Raw genomic sequence first — 12,029 nt, 5'->3', positions numbered from 1 at the left:
CCTGATGGTAGATATTAGAGGGGGTCCAAATATTTAGGATATCACAAAACTTTAGCTAAGGAAATGAATGTGTGGCTTCAAATAAAATGAAGTTCATCTGATGGAGAGGTGACTTGATTTGCTAACTTCCTTTTACTTGTTAAAAAAAGTGTTGTTACCCAGTGGGGTAGCTAAAACGGTGCCGCCAAACTGTGCCGCCAACCGGTGCTCATTCCATCTCGTTCCCTTTTGCAAAAAAAAAAAGTAGCACTTATAATGATGACAAATTGTTTACATTTTTATTTTTTCAACCTGCCCTACAACGGAATCACTGGTAAGCATTATAATCATTCGCCTGGTCATAATTTCCAACATCACTCAAAGAATTTACGTGGCCGATACTTTCAGAGTTGTTCTGATTTGTGCTCATAAGGGTAGGATTAAAATTATCAGTTTGGTCTGGAATGGGAAAATTGGTGCAACCGTGTTGGTTATATAGACCGGATTCATTATTTTGCCCTATCTCATTTGGGGCGAAATAACTCGCATCATTTGGGTTCAACATCTCGGGGGGGTAACCGGAGGAGTATGGACTGATATTCATCACAGCATTCTCGCTCATGTTCAGGTTCGGAATGATACGATCAAAAGGGGTGTCCAAATTAGCTTGTGCATTATTAGGGATACTCAAAATTGGAACTCCGTTGTTCGATCTGATGCCTGTGGTGGTGGGATCTTCTTTAAACGAACCAAAAAAAGGTGGAACGCTCTCTTCGTCGTTCATATGGTGTAAATTTTGTTCACCGCTTGGGTCTTGGAGTGTTCTAGAGGATGGCATTGCAGCGCTAGCAAACTGATGGCTCTCATCAAAGTGTGATGTTTTAACATTCGAGACGAACTGCTTCGGGAAGGCGTTACCCCCGTAGTTATTTCTGTTTAAAAAGAAACTCAAATTATCGCACTTGATCATTAGCGGTTTGTTACTTTTGATTTTATTTTTAATTAAATTTTTGTAAAAAATGTCTTTTTTGGATAAGAGGTGGAAAATATTTTTCACGTCATTTCTGTCGCATGTGCCACTGCCGATGTGGCGATTGCCATGACTTCCCAAACTGCCATGGCTACTGGAACTGCTCCTCTCGTATTTGTAGTTGAATGCACTGTTCGCGTACTCCCCTTCAAAAGGAATAATTGCCAACTGACTGATTCCCTTCCCTTTGGACAGCTGCTCATCCTGCTGGAACAACTCATCATTCGGTATGGCAGTGTGCGGGGAGGTGACGTCTTCCTCATTTTTGTGCAACTGGTATGCGCTTTGCCTTTGTTCGTTGGGCTCTTCCGAGGCAAACTCGTTTAAGCAGTTCGATATGGTGCCCTCATTGTTGCCACTCACCAAGTTGTAATAGCTCTTTTCAATTTCGGTAAAATTTTTTTTTTTTTTTTTTTCTGCTATTTCATGGGGATTTCCTTCCAACTTTCTCTTGCGTCTTTGACAGAGATCAAAATGACATGGCTCATCAAAAAAAAAATTATCTTCACTTTTTTCCGTTGAGTGGAGTACTCTACTCCTCTTATTCGAAGACGGTGCAGAGAGATCGCTTAACAATTCAACACTATCGAATGCTTTCAAATTTTCAAAATTTCTTTTGGAGCATTTGCGATTTAAAACTTGTTCCCTTTGGTCATTTTCCGCGTTCATTATTTTGGTAGTTGTGCGTGGTTGCTGTGAATGGCCAATTGGGGGACTCGCCAAATTTTGCAGTTTGGCGACTTTGTTTTTTTTTTTTTTTTTTTCTGATTTTACAAGGTTTTGATAAATTTCTGTGCATGTACAGAGGTATGCACGCAGGTATGTACATATTTGTCAATCTCCACGTGGGTGATATTACCCAGCGCGGAAATGATCACCTTGGTGAAAGTCGATGGGCGTCGTTTGGCTGTCCCTGCGGGATGGGGTTGTCGCGGTTGTTTTGGCTGCGTGTTGAGTGGCTATTTTGGCTGCGTGTTTAGTGGCTGTTTTGGCTGCGTGTTGAGTGGCTGTTTTGGCAGTGTATTGTGGCGGCTGTTTTGGCAGTGTATTGTGGCGACTGTTTTGGCAGTGTATTGATGCTGTTCCTTTAACTGGGCACTGTCGCGCCTGCTTTGACTGGGAACTGTCACGTTTTTTTTTTTGCGACCTCCTCCTTGCTGCCTTTTTTTTAAATGCCCCCGTCGCGCGGACAACTCTTGGAGGTGTACCCAAATCGATCGGCAGGTGGATTGCCGGAGGCGCGCGAGCTTTCTTAGAACTCCCTCTAAGCGTGAGCACTTTGCTATTGTACTTTTGTTCAAGTTGAAGGCCGGTATGTATCTCTTCCCCTCGCGCATGGCAATTGTTACAGTGCATGCACCGCGAAAAAAGTGTTGCTCTTTTTTTTTTTAAAAAAGTGAACAATTCGCAATTTTATTTTTTTTACACTCGGCACAGTGACTACATGGCGCGCATTTGGTTCGCAAACGTGGAAAACAAAAGGAAAAAATTAACAAGCAGAGAAACGGAAAAGGGAGAAAAAAAAGAATTCCACGCAATCATGCTTCCTATGTAATGCTGTGTAAACCTTGTACACTTTTAAGAGACCAACACGAGAGTTAGCTATTTTGTTTGTTCCTTTGTTCGTTCGTTTGATTGTTTTTTTTTTTTTTTTTTCAATTTGTGGTTTTGCAAATTACAACCTGCGTTTCGCGGTCATCAACAATGTGGCCACTAAAATGACGTGACCGTGGGCAGAGTTTTGCTTAACCCTCGGTCAGAACCTTTGTCAGAGGGTGGGAGGAAGGCAAGTGTGGAGGTAAACGAATGCGCAACTGCCCGTATACACATGTTCGCTAAAAAATAAGTTATTGCCGCGTTCTCCTTACCCCAAATGCTCACCCGCAGACATGAGACTTTATCTGCGCCTCCACATGAACGTGTGACAATTTTACTTAGCACACCGAGGGGGAGGAGAACAGAAGAATAGCTAACATTTTGCGCTTTACCTTTTTTCGCAACATGAAATGGGAGAACAACCCCAGCTATATGCTGTCGTGTTGACTTCAATTCGGAGTGAACGCCACACAATGTCGTGTTGTCCTTCGTTTAACGCGCGTCCGCCGCAAAACTGTTCGACCTGACAAGGATAGCCATTATATGTTCATCAAGTTCGGGAAAAATTATCCTCATCAAAATTAAAAAAAAAAAAAAGTTCACACGATATGTACCAGTGCGTGATAATGTTGATATGCCGGGCACCTCTTCTACTTCCATCCCCATATTTGGCCACCAAGAGCAGTATCTTCCACGTACCTGTGGATGGCGAGGACAAAATTATGCCCTCCTATGGCACTCCGTTTGGACCCACGCTGTGTAGCCAAAACATATGCAAAAACACCTGGTGGGCCTGAAACCGCATGACGGCACATATCACTCCGTGCTGCTATCCCCCGATTCATCAGACTGCAATATGTTCAAATCGTCGTGCAAATTTCTGAAACGAGATTCATACACAGTGTTGCCAACACGGATACAAATTCGATTCACGTAAATGCAAAATTCGTCACTCTCTGTGGTTGAACTTGAACTTGAACTTAAATTATTATCCTCCACAATTTTCTCAATGTCTGACCAAAAGGTATCCCCTACATTTAATTGGCTTTCTTCAAGGAGGGGTCCCAAATTGATGTCTGTGTATGCCAAAGAAAGGTGACATATTCGATTGGTATACTGGTTAGTCAGTCCAAACGTGTCCAAAACTTTGTCTATTTTTTTTAATAAACTATCTAAGTGTGTTTCTTGTTGATCGGGGGTGACAGAATATGCACAAAAATATTTTGTGTGCTTTTGGCTTCGGTAGAGGTCCACCGAATTTTTAAAAAAAAGGTGAAAACTGCAAAGGGGGAGATGAGCAAAGGGGGAGATGAGCAAAGGGGGAGAAGCATTGGGAACGTGTTCATAAAATGTGGGAACGCTTCTCATGTGATGGTTCTATGTAATAATTACTGCTCCACCGCACAGGTGTGTAAATGGAGGCGGAGATTCTTCGAGAAGGGGGGCTATTTATACATGTGCCCCTTTACAGTTAAGCAATAGAGAGCAGCGCAAATCATGCCAAAATATTGTTGACGCAAAGCAGACGCGCGTCAAACTTACCAACTCTGCGTTTGGAGCTCTTCCCTTATCTTCGTAACAAACGAAGTAATCATGTGCTTCTTTATTTGCACTGTATCTGCTATCGTTATGTGTATGTGGTTTTTAAATTCTTTTTTGGTACTCTCCCCTTTTGGTTTTTTCCTACATTTGTTTAATTCATCCAGCTGGTAGAAGACATGCTTTGATGCTTCCCCTGCGTTTAATTCGTCTCTCTCGTGATTGTACGGGTTAGTTGCCTTCTCTTTATCTTTGCTTATGACGAGTTGCTTTTCTACGAGTTTTTGGAGAAGTTCAAAACACACCTGGGACCTTTTCCTCACGTGCTCGTTGTTCTTAACTGGGGTTCGTAGTAGAAAAGGGGAAAGAGTTACAAATCAGCGCATGTGAGGACACACATGCGTACTTTCGCATATGCCAAGGTTCATCCGTGCTGGTTAGCCCACGCACGAGCGCAACGGGAAGGGTTAATCCTTTGGATGTACTCCCTCGCTGCTGCCGCAGCAGTCCACGCTTCTTCCAGCTCGCTGACCTGGGATGTAAATGTATGAGTTGAAATCACCTCGGTTTAGCATTTTTCACGCCTTTCACGTTTATATATATATATATATGTATATATTTTTTTTTTTTTTTTTTTTTGCCTCCTCACACCATGTGGTCTCTCTTCCTGCCTACTGCTTTGCTACAAATGGGGGAGGGAATCAAACGAAGGGGTGAGGAAACCAAAGGAGACCCAAAATGGTTAGAAAAACGCTGCATTGTTGTAAGCGTCAATCTTGTTGCGTTTTACCTCGCGCGGTGTGATAATGACGTAGTGCAGTCGATGTGCGTTATGGATAATATCAAAGTGCGCGGCGCAAAATGAGGCCAAAATTGCGGACCACCTGGAACACATAACTAGTTTTTTGCAGCCTTGCGTGAATGTACATCTGTGTTTCTTTTCCTGCATGCTACGGAGGAAACACATAAATTTTAATCGCTAAGCGAGGAAAATGTTTTTCCACAATTTCGTATAGGCTAGTGCGAGCCATATTTACCATGAACCACCCCACGTAGTAAGTACAACATTTGCACCTTCACCCCCACAACCGCTACACAACTGCAACATCTGCGAGGTAGGCAGTTCACCTTTTCCCCTTTTCCCTTTTTCCCCCTTTTCCGCTTTTCCGCTTCTCCCCTTTTTTAATCCCCGTTCCAGCACATCTCCACGAAATATGCGCGTCCTGACTCCTTCCCTTTACATATATGCCTTTTTTATAGTTTGTGTTAGATTGAAATGTGGGCAGAGCAAAAGAGTTGCGAGCGCCAAACACGCATCGTACGATATGCCCCCCAAGGGGTTGCGTGTGAGAGACATGCTGGAAAAAACTGCACAGCCGAATTGTAATCATCGGACGAGGGGAAAATGTAGGAAGTTTTTTTTTCTCTGGAAATTGGACAAAATGAGAGATGCACATTTGGGGAGTCAGGCGAACAAAAGGAAGAACCACCTTCGTAGCGAATCAGCTACATATGAAGCATCATTGGGGGAACACCAACTGAAGGAAAAAAGAAAAGAATCTCCTACTAACCTGGGAAGGGACAAAAGGGAGCAAGATCAACTAAAAGAACAGCTACAAGTACCAAAGGTGGGAAACAAAATGCCAGAGAAAAAGCCTGACTGGTTTCATGTTCCAGCACCTACAGGCAAAAAATATAATAAGCTAAAAACAGATTTGAAGAAACTAAAGCTACACACAGTTTGCGAAGAAGCTCAATGCCCTAACATAGGTGAATGCTGGAATATTGGCACGGCAACAATTATGTTGTTAGGAGATACGTGCACAAGGGGGTGTAAATTTTGTTCCATAAAAACATCGAGCAAACCTTTGGCACCAGATGCTAATGAACCTTTTAATACAGCAAAGGCTATATGCGAGTGGGATATCAATTACGTCGTTTTGACTTCGGTGGATAGGGATGATTTACCGGATGGGGGAGCTAGCCATTTTGCAAAAACTATTGAACTTATAAAATTTTCCAGACCAGAAATTCTCATCGAATGTTTAGTTTCTGATTTTCAAGGAAATGTAGATTCCATTCGCAAGCTTGCTAATAGTGGCATGGAGGTTTATGCTCACAACATTGAAACGGTTAGGAGGTTACAAAAGTTTGTGCGTGATAGGAGAGCAAACTATGAACAGTCATTACGGGTTCTAAAAATTGCAAAGGAAATAAATCCCATGTTGTATACCAAAACAAGCATCATGTTAGGGTTAGGGGAGACTAAGGATGAGGTTCTTGAAGCTATGTCAGATGTAAGACAGCACAATATAGATGTGATAACATTCGGTCAGTATTTACGACCAACAAAGAATCACCTTAACGTTGTCGAATATGTCTCTCCGCAAATGTTTGATTACTACAAGGAGGAGGGGATGAAAATGGGGTTCAAGTACATAGCCAGTGGGCCCCTTGTTCGATCCTCCTACAAGGCCGGCGAGTATTTTATGAAAAACCTCGTCGAGCAACGCAGGGGCGCCAAGTTGCATGCGGAAGGGTGACGTTGGGAGGGTTTCAAAAAAAGGGGGAGTAAAATCAAGTTGGGGCTAATTAGGCAATTTTTTCGGATGGGTTAAGAACAAACGGGAAAAGAAGAATTTGGATGTATGCCCAGTTATGCCCTTTTTCCTAGAACCACTTGGGGGGAAAGGGGGGCATTTAAAAAAAAAAAACGCCAACATCCTAGTTGCACACGTCACAGGCGCGCCACTGGTTGGGTGAAACTGGTGGTCTCGCTCCATCCACTTCGCCACATTGGCTGCGTTTAGCGTCCATTGGGGGGCATCTTCTTGGCCATTTTGATGCCCACTTTGACGAGCCACTTTAACACAAACTTGCAGCCTTTTCGAGGGTCGCCTGGGCCTAATTGTTGACTCACATATGGAGCGCACATCGCACAGTTGACACTGGTAAGCACGTTTTGCTGGTCTCCTCAGGGGTTCTTTCTTTTCCCACGACCGCTTTCTTGCTACACCTGGATGAACTCCTGAATGACGATGGACTTCTCCGCGATCTGCCTGATGTCCGGCCGCCTTAAAAGGAGCGCTTTGATTTTTTTGAGCGAAATTTGGCAAGCCTTATTTGCATCGTCCTTTCCATGGTGGGTACGAACCGGCGAGTATTCATCACTGGAATCCTCTTCATCATCGTCTCGCAAAAGTGCATTGGTAATTTTGGTGACCTGAACTAGCCAATTCTTATTTTGATCATTTAGCAACAAAGTATAGTTACTTTTAAGTTGGTGAATTTTTCTCTTCAAAATATCTACATCATCTGTCATCAGGTGAATAATTTCTTCTAAACGTGGCATGGGAGAGGTACTCCCACCCACATTAGAAGTACTACTACTACCACCACCACCCTCTCTCTTCATATGAAGGTCGTCCAGCTGATGCAGAATCAAAGAAGCATTACTAATAAATGTATTGAATGTACATTCGTTGTGTAAATATGTAGTATTTTGATTCATTAGGAAAGTTAAAATTTTGGAATCTAATTTCTGCAATATCCTGGTGCACAAATTTTGGAAGAGATAATCTGGGAGGCATTTTTTCATCTTAAAAAGATTGCTAAAAATGTACTCATGAAAAATATTATTCGTTGAAAATAAATTATATATTCTGATAGAAATGAAATGATAAAATGCATCTAGGAAGTTACTCATCATTTTTTTTCCAGTTGATTGAAGCTCGAAATGGTTTCTTTCAAATATTTCTTGTATTGGAAAATGGTGAGGAATTTGTTTATTGAGCAGAAGGACACGTAGAGCAGACACGTGTTGCTGCATTCGCCTATCAAATCGTTTATGTTGTTCCAGTGGTGTCTAAATTCGTCCTTGACGATGAGAAGTAGCTCCTTCACCACCTGGTTGAGGTACTCTTCCACGAAGCGGTCGCTGCGGGGAGTATAGCTTCCCTCGTAGGTGCTTCTTCCATCGTAGGTGCTTCTTCCATCGTAGGTGCTTCCTCCCTCATGGGTGCTTCCTCCCTCGTGGGTGCTTCTCCCCTCGAGGATTTCACCTCCCCCCCCCTCGGCGTGATGGAACAGAGCCATTCTCCTCGTGACCCTCTTCAGCAACTCTGTAAAAATGTGGACATACTCGCTGACGCAGTCGGCCTCCTCCAGAATGATTTTGTTCTTCAACTGCACGCAACAGTTGTTGGAGGCCATGTCTTTCAAAATATCAACGAGGAATTCCTTTTCGATTAGTAGGAAGAAGTTTCTCATGTAGACCCCTTTCACCTCGCTGGGTCCGTCTGTCCTCGATTTGAGCAGTTCCTGGATGCTGCGCTCGTTCGATTCGTACGCACCTGTACCGGTGGCTGCACCGGTAGTTGCTCCGGTATCTGCACCGGTAACTGCACCGGTAACTGCACCGGTAGCTGCACTTGTAACTACACCCGCATCTGCGTCGTGGCTGCTACCGCTGCTGCTGCTCTCTTTCCTTTCCGCGCCGGGTGCGAACCTTTCCACATCTAACACGCGCACAAAAGTGTTGTTCAGAAAGTCGTCCAGCAAATGCCTGCAGTTGATTCCGTCATATAGCATCCATTTCTTGTACAGCATGAGAACGTGGTGTATGAAATTTAAAAAGGCCTTTTTTATTTCACTCTTATTTTCTTCCACATGATACAGCTGGATGAAGTAGGCGCATCGGCTCAGTATGTACAACCTGCATTCGGTGATTATTTTAAAATTTAGCTTCCTTATCACTTGTTCGCAGTTCGTTATGTCGTACAGGATGCTTTCCTTCTGCTCGTTGCTCATCATGCTGTACCTGCTGTAAAGGCTTTTTATGTCTGTCGTGTCTTCATCGTGCTGGCTGTCCTGATGGGTGAAGTAGACGCCTCCTGATTGGGGAGGGGCACCCTCTGGGAGGTTTCGCCCCTGTGCCATTGGCGGGTCTCCACTGCAGTGGCTGCCACGGTGAATATCGGTATGTTCATCACTCCTCTTGCAGCTACCTTCATTGCCACCCTCACCACTGCACACGAGCGCATCGTGTAACGCTTGGCCCAGCACCACGCTACCCTTAAAGTCCCCCTCATGGAAGAACCTAAGGAATATCTTCAATATTGTGTTGCTAATCACGCACTGGTAAAACAGGTACTTTAGTCCCCACTCTGGTTTGTCAATTTTGAAAAGAGGGCTTTTCTCATTCTGGAAAAAGGATCTAAAAAATGTGATTATGCAGCTAGCCATTTGATCAATAAATTTCATGGGGCAATCACATCTATGATGAGAAAAATTATCTCCCCTGTTTTTTTCGCCCTTTAAATAGTCATCAATTTTTTCTATCAAGTTCCAGCTAATTAGTGTGTGCACAAATTCGTGGCTTTCCTTTTGGAGAAGCGAAATGTACGCGCTGTCAAAGATGACAGCATTTTTAATTTTTTCCTGGAGCGATTTGGTTTTGTCTTCACTATGGTTATTCCATAAAGCGGAGTTATTGCCATTCGTTTCGGTGGTATACTCGTGGGGGGTTCCACCTTCCGACGGTCGTTTTTCCGTGCTGATGGGGAAATCCTGTTCAGCGTTAAACGAGTACTCATCATCACCGTCAGCAAAATCGTTTAGGAGTTGCTCCAGTGAGTTGGTCAAAACGTTGGAAATGTTATTACCCCAAGAAATGCTGGAGAGTAAGAATTGTATTCTACTCATGTAATATTCTGTTAGTATGGGAAGAAAAAATTGAATCCCCTTAGCTATTTGTTCCTTTCCATTTTTTTTAAATAAATGAAATTTCCTGGTTATGTCCAAAATGATACTCAACGCTTCATCGTAATTTCTGCTGACTGCACATTTCTTTGCATAATCAAGTCTGGTTAAGCTATTTTTTAAGATTACAATATACTCCTTTTGTTTGGCCAATTTTTGTATAATTTTCATTTCGCTTATCATATGTTCAATGGCATTAGAGCTTCCTTCTGTTTCTGTTTGTAAAATTTTATTTTTTGCCAACTCCCTTTTGATTGAGCACAACTTGGACAGATTATCTCTCCCCATTCTTAATTCCTTCTCTGCATTTTTCTCCAATTTTCCGTTTATCTCTTTAATTTCGCGTTGACTTTCACCAATGTACGTGTCGATTGTTCTATAAACCTCCTGTATGTCAATATTTTTTAACTTGTCATGTTTTAAGACGGTACTTAGTAGAGTTATTTTTTCTGCGCAATGTTTTAAATTTTTATTTTCTTTTATCGTGGGATCTATTTCGCTATCATCACTTGTGAATTCGTCAGGCGAATCTTCTTTTCCACATTTTGAATTCGCTTCGGCAGGACGGTAGCTACTACTATTTTGATAAAAATTTGGGGAAAACCCTTTAGTGATATTCCTCCTTTTTGTTTTTTTTAACTTCCTCTTTAGGAATTCTGACAGTATTTTTTTTATTTCTTCCTTTTCGTCTCTTTTGTGAATTGTTGCCTTTTTTTCCTTATATGAATGTAGGGCGTTTTTTAAAACCTTTTCTATTTTGTTTTTTTTCTCTTCCTCATTGTCTACTTTGCGCTCCTTCTTCTCGTGCAGTCTGTCCCTCCGATCGAAGTAGCTTGCTATGAACATTTTTTCTTTCTTTGGCGTTGTAAAGATATTTTTATGCCTCTACCGTCCTGTGTTCATATTTTGCTTAAAGGGGATCCTCTTGAAATTGTTACTGTGTCTAATTTTTGGCGCGCTTCGAAGGTGCCTAACATATTTCGCAGTGCGGCCAGGTTGTCATCACATGCATACGCCGATGTATCCCCTTACCTTCTATTGCGTTGCAGCAAAGGGGGCGTGCAAAAAAGGACTGCTACTCTGGCGATGGTCGAATATGGGCGCCTTTACATGTCGGAAGAAGTGCTCCCTTTTTTTTTTTTTAATTTTTTGGGGGGGGGGTAGGGTTGGGTCCCGTTAAACAGGGGGATTATTCCTTTGCACGTATCATGAAAGCGCTATGTAAGCATCATGCGTGCACGATAAAATGGAATTAAAAAAAAAAAAAATCATCACCGAGCGGTGGCGCAGCGAAAGGTGATCACGTTCTTATTGTGCGAAGCCGCATAGCTGCGTGGGCTGGGAGCAATTTTTTTTTTTCGCCTCCATTTTGGCCTCCTCTTCACGCTTTTTTCAATCGAGTCGTCCCCATCCCGGTGTTCACTAATTAAAAAAAATATGTACATATGCGAAAGAGCTAGTGGGATAATAAAACCCGAATTGACAACTTCGGTTCATTCTCTAACCAGTTCGTTATAGCACCTTTTGTTGGCAGTGCAAGTCCGGTACGGTACATATGCCCGGTGAACCGCCTCTCACACTTTGCGTATATTTCCAAAGCATCCCATTGGTGAAAAAGCACGCGCATGGAAGTATCAGAGAATGGCTTAAACACGCGAGAGGCGATTTTTACAAATCCTTTTAAGTGTTGTTACTTTGCTGCTTTGTTACATAACTCTTTTTTATTTTATTTTATTATTTTTTTTTTTCTGTGCCAATTTGTTCTCAAATGGTTAGCCCTTCCGTTTGTGTTCCATGCATGGAGGCCACAGAATAAAATCACTGCCGGACGACTGTCACCTATCCTGAGAGTTTATGCTACCTAGAAATTGGCGGTTTATTTTTTGAATGCATTTCCCGTAATTAAGTTATACCCCTATATTTTGTGCATCCTTTGGAGCAATAATTAATAATGTCTACATTTTTGCCATTCAAGCATAGTTAAAAAAAAAAAAAAAAAAAAAAGGCGCTTCATCTCCTTCGCATGTTAGCTTTGTGGAAGTTTAAAATTGGCGTTAAGTGAATGTTGCCATCTCAATAAAATTGTGATTACTTGTCATTTTTACCTTCTCGAACTTTGTATCTT

The 12,029-nt window shown here is 42.4% G+C and overlaps 4 protein-coding genes across 4 annotated transcripts; 1 reads left to right on the top strand and 3 right to left on the bottom strand.

Moving 5' to 3' along the window:
• Positions 1-313: 313 nt before the first annotated feature.
• Positions 314-1,678, bottom strand: PCYB_121930 (hypothetical protein; the record flags this gene model as incomplete). Its single annotated transcript, XM_004223524.1, has 1 exon — positions 314-1,678. A coding segment is annotated over one exon (1,365 nt), but the record flags the coding sequence as incomplete, so codon positions are not given.
• A 1,743-nt stretch (positions 1,679-3,421) lies between these two features.
• PCYB_121920 (hypothetical protein) lies at positions 3,422-4,890 on the bottom strand (the record flags this gene model as incomplete). The annotated part of the gene is made up of 3 exons (XM_004223523.1): positions 4,677-4,890; positions 4,148-4,484; positions 3,422-3,884 (listed from the first exon to the last, which is right to left on the bottom strand). The coding sequence occupies exons 1-3, from the start codon at positions 4,717-4,719 to the stop codon at positions 3,422-3,424; spliced, it is 843 nt and encodes a 280-aa protein (XP_004223571.1). The 5' UTR covers positions 4,720-4,890.
• Positions 4,891-5,404: 514 nt separating this feature from the next.
• Positions 5,405-6,685, top strand: PCYB_121910 (lipoyl synthase; the record flags this gene model as incomplete). The annotated part of the gene is made up of 1 exon (XM_004223522.1): positions 5,405-6,685. A coding segment is annotated over exon 1 (1,215 nt), but the record flags the coding sequence as incomplete, so codon positions are not given.
• A 469-nt stretch (positions 6,686-7,154) lies between these two features.
• Positions 7,155-10,750, bottom strand: PCYB_121900 (hypothetical protein; the record flags this gene model as incomplete). Its single annotated transcript, XM_004223521.1, has 4 exons — positions 7,155-7,599; positions 7,622-7,734; positions 7,850-9,036; positions 9,169-10,750. 2 exons carry the CDS (start codon positions 10,748-10,750, stop codon positions 7,850-7,852), a joined length of 2,769 nt encoding a protein of 922 aa, XP_004223569.1. The 3' UTR covers positions 7,155-7,599; positions 7,622-7,734.
• Positions 10,751-12,029: the final 1,279 nt, after the last annotated feature.

The sequence above is a fragment of the Plasmodium cynomolgi genome, chromosome 12, assembly GCF_000321355.1.
Source record: "Plasmodium cynomolgi strain B DNA, chromosome 12, whole genome shotgun sequence".
NCBI lineage: Eukaryota > Apicomplexa > Aconoidasida > Haemosporida > Plasmodiidae > Plasmodium > Plasmodium cynomolgi.
The sequence above is the reverse complement of the archived record's forward strand: the minus strand, read 5'-3'. Positions and strand labels throughout refer to the sequence as shown.